At 44.5% G+C, this 8,271-nt stretch overlaps 1 protein-coding gene across 2 annotated transcripts; it reads left to right on the top strand.

Moving 5' to 3' along the window:
• The first annotated feature begins 3,123 nt into the window (after positions 1-3,123).
• Positions 3,124-7,456, top strand: LOC147465485 (uncharacterized). 2 transcript variants are annotated; one of them, XM_086520426.1, is made up of 6 exons: positions 3,124-3,237; positions 3,330-3,657; positions 3,925-4,133; positions 4,217-4,359; positions 4,451-4,519; positions 4,658-7,456. In XM_086520426.1, exons 2-6 carry the CDS (start codon positions 3,401-3,403, stop codon positions 7,028-7,030), a joined length of 3,051 nt encoding a protein of 1,016 aa, XP_086376552.1. In that variant the 5' UTR covers positions 3,124-3,237; positions 3,330-3,400; the 3' UTR covers positions 7,031-7,456. The 2 variants fall into 2 exon arrangements, with proteins under 2 accessions (XP_086376552.1, XP_086376550.1); XM_086520424.1 differs by having other exon boundaries at positions 3,127-3,237; positions 4,211-4,359.
• Positions 7,457-8,271: the final 815 nt, after the last annotated feature.

The raw sequence follows: 8,271 nt of genomic DNA, 5'->3' as shown, positions 1-8,271 counted from the left end.
TTGTAGGACCGTGCGCCTTGAGCATAGGAAATGCAAACATTGTATACCGGGGGTTATAGTTGTGGTGCACTTGCAAGAGGGTAGTTGACTTGGTGTGCGCGCTCAACCACCTCGACATAAAGAAATTTGAGCGTGGATATTTGCAGTCAAATTCTTCGACATGATAGATCGCATCATTTAAGACATGCATTGGAAACATAAAGATGCTGATTGCGAGAATTAGGATTTGTTAGCGGCCTGTGTCGACAAAGGAAGGCGCCATCCATATCAGCCTATTAGAATTCCAACATTTTAGAAGAGGCATTGCATCGTCATTGATTTGTACAAATCTTTGGCAGCACTTCGGGTCCACACTACATCTTCTTAGCAATCGAAAGCCATCAATCCGAAGCCTAAGGGTTCCAATCCGAGGCAACCACCGTGGGAGTTCATTGGCATCGCGAGCCTACATTTGCAGCCACATTCATTGCAGAGATGAGGATTCATCTAGAGCTTCCATCGTACGACAATCTAGTTGAAGCCCCAAGACGAGCCTCTATCTTTGAGGAGTTATTTGGTGATTTCATGAGACATCATATAGAGGACTTGCCAAGGTTTGTGGGCATTTCAAAGGATATATCTTGCTTCATTTCCCATTCGGCGTTTCTCTCGCCAATCTTCTCGTATAGGGGCAGCATAGGTTGGGTGGTAACCTTCGTAGGCATCAACGTTTGCATATCCAGCCACTTGTTCTACGCACATCCATCCGGTTTGCAGTTTGGCTCACACCATTCGAGTTGGGGCAGCAAAGGCTAGCCGGTAACCAACAAGGGAATCATTTATTTATCATTCAGGAGGCAATCTAGTGGTTGTGAGTAGATGTATCATCACCATCCATGTCTTTTGGACATTTCTACATCACCTGCGGGACCCTCTCTCTCAAAAGTAGCCTTGGAAGACATCATCTAGAAGGCCATTCGTTTAAGACCATCTTATGGCATGCATGGAGTTTGGTACCAATACCCTTAAGTAGGAGGGGATGTCACGTGTACATGGCTCTGTGCGCCACGTGGACATGCTTCATCTCGACTTCCAGAGCCAATTTTGTTCTTATCCCTAGATAGGAGCGTCTAGAATCCTAGGAGGATTAGTACCAACAATTTTGTGAGTGTGTTTGCAAGACTTGGACGAGTTCATTAGATTAGGTTTTTCAGTTTTAAAACCCTCTTGGATAAATGGTTTGTACAAGCGTTTTGATAGATGTTATTACACTTTGGTGGGCATCTGAAATGACGTGCATGTAGGTCTAGGTTAGAGGAATGCATCGGTCCAGTCTGTTCGTCAAATGGGTCACAAAATTGTGAGTTATCGTCAGAGAACTCCCATGTGCGCACATTTTCCCGACTTCGGCACTCCGGACGCGGCACCTCAACAGTCAATATAAAAGGAGCAGCATACTTGTCACGTGTACATGGCTGTGTGCCACGTGGACATGCTTCATCAACTTCGAGAGCAATTTTCCTTTTTTTCCTAGATAGGGATGTCTAGGATTAGTATCGGCAATTTTACGAGCGTGTTTGCAGGGTCTGCATGTCCGGACAAGTCCATTAGATTAGGTTTTCCACTTTTGGAACCCTCTTGCATAAATTGTCACGTGGGCACTTCACTCAGAGCAGATTTCAACTCTAATGGATGCAAAAACAGTTACGTAACTTGTATGGTTTTGTTCAGCATATAATATGACTCTCGTTCAATACATGTACTGTCGCGTGACACATCCCAACCCTATGTGTCCGTAGACAAGCTACACCATAGCAGGGTTTCCATCAAGTCAAGTCAAGTTAGATTAGAAGTGATCTGGCACTTTTGTGAGTCTATTCGTAGACCGTGCATGCCCAGTCACTCAGTGTAGATGCATATCCTCTGGTTGCACACTGCATAAGCATAAGCATTTCCATCAGATTCCATAAGAGTCAGTTTGGGGATTTTTCATATGACTTTATCCCATTTTTCCCTATTTTTAACATTTTTCACTTATTTATTAAGTGACTTTTGTTGGGTACTCAGGAGGGCAAATTGGGTAAGTTAATATATAAGCAAACCCAAGTTAGCACAAATTGGTAGATGAGCCAAGGAGCACAGTAGGCTACCAAGCAACAGGTGTTTCCCTCCCTCTCTCAGCAAGACCCTCTCCAAGTTGCTTGGTGAAGCCCATTCCCCCGCATCATCCTCATCTTGGGATCGCCCACTCTTCTGGCTGCCCTAGCGCTTTCCTCCCATGCAGATATCGCCAGCAAGCATTGAAAGCTAGCGTTTTTCCCACTGGTCACTTCAGCATTTTTGGCCACTACTAACGCCAGGCAAAACTCAGCAATTCAGCGATTTCATCAAGCAAATTGCAGCAGACTACCGAGGCCGGGTAAGGAGTTATTAAGCACTTGGAAAACTGCCATTTTCAGCAACAAGTCCTCTGCTGCCACAACGTTTTTTTCAGCCAAGAAACTTCTCCAAAAACGCAGCCTAAGTGTAGGAAAAAGCAGCGTTTTGCTCTCAGCAATTCAGCCCTTGAACCGCAGCAAATACTCAGTGTTTCAGCCGGCAGTAGTACCTTCAAAAACGCAGCAGAATCCTAGATCTCTTCAGCGTTTTTCATCCATTATTTAGCCCAACAAAAACAGTCATTTTTCAGCCACGAAGAAGATAACAAATTTTAGCCTAAGTCGCCGTTGTCATCACCGTCGTCGTCATCGGCATAGTCCCATTGCATCAGTCCATTGCATACGCATTGTACACCTTTGTGCAATCAAGTAGACCAGTCTCGCCGACGAGAGTGGGGCCTTCGGAGGAGGGTTTTACAACCTCTCGGTGTCGTATCTCTTCTCTCTCCTTCTCTCAGTCTCATTCAGTTGCACGCACAATCCACTCACTCTGTTCGTGACCACAGCACTCTACAAGACGGAAAGCTCTCTCTTTCCTTAAAGAACTAAAAGGAACCTTGAGCAATAAAGATCACTAATCTTGAGAAAATACAACATTCATTCCGCTAAACCTTACATGCACATACATATATGTGGTATGTAGGCATTTCAGTTAGACGTTTTCCCAAGGTCTTTATGGAGGCTTGAACATTTTGGGGTGAAACATTGCATTTCGGCTATGGAAGTCTAGAGCTGAAACATAGTGCAGTGATGCTGATTTAAAGTAATGACATGATTCGAGGTCTAGAGCTGAAACATAGCGCAGTGACGCGGATTTAAAGTAATGACATGATTCGAGGATAGACTAATGAGATTGTCCAATGCTTTTTTTAACATCATCTAATGCAGATTAATTTTTTTCATGATGTGCAGTTGTGATAGCTGGTGCTTTGGCTTTCACAATAATTCCAGTAAGTGTACATGCGCACAACATTCGGCACTGGATGTACTTGGCATTAGTTCTACTTGTTGTGGCTTGCCCTTGCGCTCTTGTGATCTCCACTCCTGTTACAACAACCTGTGCAATAGCACAAGCTGCTCGATTGGGTCTCCTTGTGAAGGGTGGAAAACACTTGGAAGCTCTTGGAAAGCTGAAAGTTGTTGCTATGGATAAGACTGGCACGCTTACTGAGGGTTGCTTTCAAATAATAGAAGTGCATGCCTTAAACAAGGAAGCCGATCTACAAGATGTCCTATTTTGGTAAACTACTCTCTATATGGTCGACTTTTTAATTGTGCAAATTAGTCTATTATACCTTTACAAGGACACAAAGTCTTCAACTTGAGAATGTGGGAGAAGGGTCAGAAAAAAGGCTTAAACACAACTATTGCACACAATCTAGTCATGTTAATGGAGTACGGAGTACAAAACAATTTGTGTATTGACCAAGAAATTGACTACACAAAATCAACAGACACTTATGAACCTGAAAAATGAAGAATTTTCTATGTTGAATCATTGCTTCAGGCTATCATGCATTGAGAGCAAAGCAAGCCATCCCATTGCATCAGCTATAGTGGACTATGCTAGGCTGCATGGGGCACAATCAGGAAATGCTGAGGTCGTTGTGGATGAATTTAGAGTACTTCCTGGAGAAGGTGTGAGCGGAATCGTCAATGGTCATAAAATTGCTGTTGGGAATGAACGCTTAGCCAGTCGGCTCCTTTGGTTGGAAGGTAACTGTTTCTATATCAGGCATCATGTTTGTCAAATATGGCTCTCTGCAGAGTAATACTTAACATGCCTTACGTAGCTTCAGGTGCCGATTCTGCTCTTCTGGAGAGTTGGAAAAGCCAGGGTCTAACAATCTGCTGGATTGGTGTGGATGAAAAGCCAATATTGATTATGAGTGCTGGTGACCAGCTTCGACCAGAAGCCAGGGAGGCTGTGAGAGACATGAGGGTAAGCCTTGTCATCGAAGTTGTTCTTGGTTATAATTAAGTAGCAGAGTAATGAGAATTTTACGGTCTCTCTTGAGACCGCATTGTTTCAGAGATTGGGTCTCCGACTAGCTATGCTAACTGGAGATAGTTTGGAAGTGGCCAATAATGTACAGAGAAAGGTATTGACTTCTTCCTTTTCGGGTCTAAAGACAAATGCACTCTGCATACATCATGACAATGCCGCTGTATATATCATGGTTTGCTACACTTCACACCAGTATAGATGAACAAATCTGATTTCCTAGTCTTGCTTGCAGCTTGGACAAATTGATGTGCATGCTCAATTGCTTCCTGAAGGCAAGGTGGAGGTGCTTCAGCAATTAAAAGCAGCCGGCCTTACTGGTATGGTTGGTGATGGAATTAATGATGCCCCGGCATTAGCGGCTGCTGATGTTGGCATTGCTATGGGCGTTGCTGGTACTGCCATTGCTATGGAGACAGCTGACATAGCCCTCATGACTAACGATCTCCGAAAGCTACCAGTTGCTGTGAGACTTGGCCAAAAAGCTCGCAGGAAGATCCTGCAAAATATTTTTTTATCAATTACAACCAAAGTGCTGGTGATTGTGCTTGCAGCAGTCGGATATGCATCTCTTTGGGGTGCTGTCCTTGCAGATGTTGGCACTTGCCTACTTGTTATATTTAACAGCATGCTGTTGCTAGAAAGGAAGAAGGATGAAGCAGGACGTCTAGGATTATTTACATTTTGGCGGAAACCCAAAAGCAAAGTTTGCCAGAAAGGTGTCCTGCTGAGCAGTGAGGAGTACATGGACACGGAAGCTGAACCCTGCTGCCCAAAGAAAATGGAAAATAACGGAGAATCTGCCCAAAGTACCAAGCAGGAAAATCAGTCGAGTCAGTCCTGTTGTTCAGCGAAGTCTTGTTGTGATATGAGGGGTGCAAACAATGGAATGAGACGAAGAGTGAGCAATAGAGACACCTATGATAAAGATTGCCTAGGCATAGATGAAGGAATCTGCTCATCAATTAACATTCCAGAGCTTGAAGGCTTACTCTTGAAGCAATCAGACAGTAGAAGAAACTTGAGCGAGTGCTCTTGTTGCTCTAGTAAATGTTGTACTGGCTGTAGTAGCAGGAACACCACTACCAGTATGATGCAAGCAGAAAGTGATGCCTCTTGTGGCATCACCATAAAACCCAATGTCCTAGAGACTCCATACAGCTCTAGGCAAGCCGTGAACTTGTGTACCTCAAGGGGCACAGCTGGTCAGTGCTTCACTACCAATAGTTCATTGGGTGCTACCCCGGTGTGCTGTGCTGCTAAAAGCCAAAGTCCTCCAAAATTACTACTTTCACCCATCAATTGTTGTGAGAAAGGATGTTGTGAAGGTGCTGCCATGACAAGACAGAGCTGGACACCTGATGCTTCACTCGGTGCTACCCCTGCCTGTTGTGCCTTGAAAAGCCAAGCCCCAGCTCCAAGCGTACAGCTTAAATCCCTTGATGGTTGTGAGAAGGGATGCTGTAAAGGGCCAACCCGAAAGGCAGATGAGTCAGAAATAGGAGTGCCAATGCAGAAGAAGTCTGAAAGTACTGCAAGGATTGGCCATTGCTGCGGAACCACTAAGCCTTTGGTTGCTACTGTTGCATGTAGTATGCCTGGAAGCAAAGTTCCAGCTTCAAGTTTACGGCTCAAATCTATTGATGGTTGTGAATGGGGAAGTTGCCAAGGAGGAAGCCAAAAGGTATGTGAGTTCACAGCAGGGAAGCCATCGCAAAGCAATAATGAAGGTGCTGCCACAGCAATGCAATGCTGCACAAATGATATTTCGTTGGGTAGTTCCCCTGCTTGTTGTCTTTCTGAAGGCAAAGCCCTAGCTCCAAGCTTACAGCTCAAATCTATAGACGACTGTGAAAGGGGATGTTGTGAAGGGGAGATCCGAAAGGCATGCGAGTCTACAGCAGGGGATCCATTACAAAGGAAATTTAAAGGTGCTGCTACAACTGGCCAGTGCTGCACAAACAAAACCTTATTGGGTAGTCCAAAGACAGGCGAGTCTACTGCAGGTGGGCCATTGCAAAGGAAACCTGATGGTGCTGCCAAAACTGGCCAATGCTGCACAAACAATACTCATTTGGGCAGTTCCCCTGCATGTGTGTCTGAAAGCAAAGCCCCACCTCCCAGCCTGCAGCTTAAATCTATTGACGTTTGTCAACTGGGATGTTGCAAAGGGGGGAGCCATAAGGCAGATGAGTCTACAGCAGGAGAGCCATTTCAAAGGAAATTTGAAGATGCCGCTGAAAGGGACCTGTGCTGCACAAACAATACCTTGTTGGGTGCTTGTGCTTCCGAAGGCCAAGCCCCAGCTCAAAGCTTGCAGCTCAAATCCGTTGATGGTTGTAAACGGGGTTGTTGTCAAGGGGGGAGCCGAAAGTTAGACGAGTCTATAGCAGTGGAGCCATTGCAAAGAAAATTTGTAGGTGCCGCCATGACTGACGAACGCTGCCCAAACATTGCTTTGTCGGGTGCTTCTCCTGCATTTTGTTCATCTGAAAGCAAAGCCCCAGCTGCAAGCTTACAGCTCAAATCCTTCGATGGCTGTGAACGGCCATGTTGTGAAAGCCAGAGCCTAAAGGCAGACATGCCAGCAGCAGCGCAACCAATATGAAAGAATTTAGGAAGCGTTGCCGCGACAGGCCATTGCTGCACAATGAACACATCTTTGAGTGCTCCTCCTGCGTGTTGTACGTCTAAAAGCGAAGCCCTTCCAAGCATAGTACAGCTTGACTCCAACAGTGGATGTGAAGAGGGATGTTGTAACATGTGGACAGAGGATGGGGAACCCAGTGCGAAGGGAATGTGAAAGTGATGAAGGAAGCTACGAAACAATATGTAGACATACTTTGTCTTCCCCCCCCCCCCCCCCCCCCAAGCTACCTGCATGAGGTAGGGGTTGAACCAGTGGCCACAGTTAAAGCCCCTCTCCTTCTCCTTGACAAAAGCATATGTAAATAGGCCTATGTTCATCGTTTCTTCTTAAGTATGTAGCAACCTAAGTAAGTAAATAGTAGTCCAGTATCCTCATTTAAGACTATTGGAGAGGCCAAATGAAACTAAGACTACTCTTAAATTTTGGAAAAATATATTGTAAAAGTAGGTCTGGCAAACCAGAAAATCCAATTTGAAACATAACAAGTGATAGAATCACGAGGCTTGCTTTGTTGCTTGGTTGGTAAATGATTAGGGAAAACTAACCCACTAATCTTATGTAAACGAATACAATAGCCATAGCGATACTCAATTGTCACTTGAATATGTGGATCACCTCTTCAATGACGATTCACATTTTGTGTGATTGGAGTAGGAGCACTACGTTTTGTAGTTGACTCGTTGGCTATAGAAGAGGCATTGCTAGTGTTTGTTTCTACGTCCTCAATTACCTCCCCATATGTCTTGTAGCTATTGACTAGATACAACGCTTACCTAGTGACTTGTTCAAATGTGGTGCATGCTTTCAGGTGTAAGTCCTTTTTTTAGAGTTTCGTTTCTAAGACCTTCTATAAAGAGAGCCGATAAGCACTCATCCTGTGGTAACTCTCGCAATGGACATCTTTCGATGTATTGCTTGAAGCGAAGTGAAGCTTGTTTCACCTTTTCATTTTCCTTTTGTTTAAAAGCATAGATTTGTGAAACCGTGTTGTGCTTGATTCCCCTCTTAAAGAATTCCTCGGCAAACTCTAGCAAGAGTTGATCAATATTCAAGAAATATCTAGTGTTTAGTGGTTGGAACCACCATCCCTTCCAATGTCAACCCAAAGCCTTGATACTGCATATGGAAATCCGTGACTTTTTCTCTCCTTAAGACTTGCTTAAATATGGAAACATGTGTGTATGGATCTCTCGATCCGC

The sequence above is a fragment of the Adiantum capillus-veneris genome, chromosome 1, assembly GCF_014529385.1.
Source record: "Adiantum capillus-veneris isolate H3 chromosome 1, ASM1452938v2, whole genome shotgun sequence".
Classification (NCBI taxonomy): Eukaryota; Viridiplantae; Streptophyta; class Polypodiopsida; order Polypodiales; family Pteridaceae; genus Adiantum; species Adiantum capillus-veneris.
Note: the sequence above shows the minus strand (reverse complement) of the source record. Positions and strands in the feature narration are given on the sequence as shown.

Coding starts and splice junctions, on each gene's coding strand:
- LOC147465485 (XM_086520424.1), top strand. CDS start 3,401: ATGTACTTGGCATTAGTTCTACTTGTTGTGGCTTGCCCTTGCGCTCTT. Junction 3,658..3,924: donor CTACAAGATGTCCTATTTTG/GTAAACTACTCT, acceptor TCATTGCTTCAG/GCTATCATGCATTGAGAGCA. Junction 4,520..4,657: donor CCAATAATGTACAGAGAAAG/GTATTGACTTCT, acceptor TCTTGCTTGCAG/CTTGGACAAATTGATGTGCA.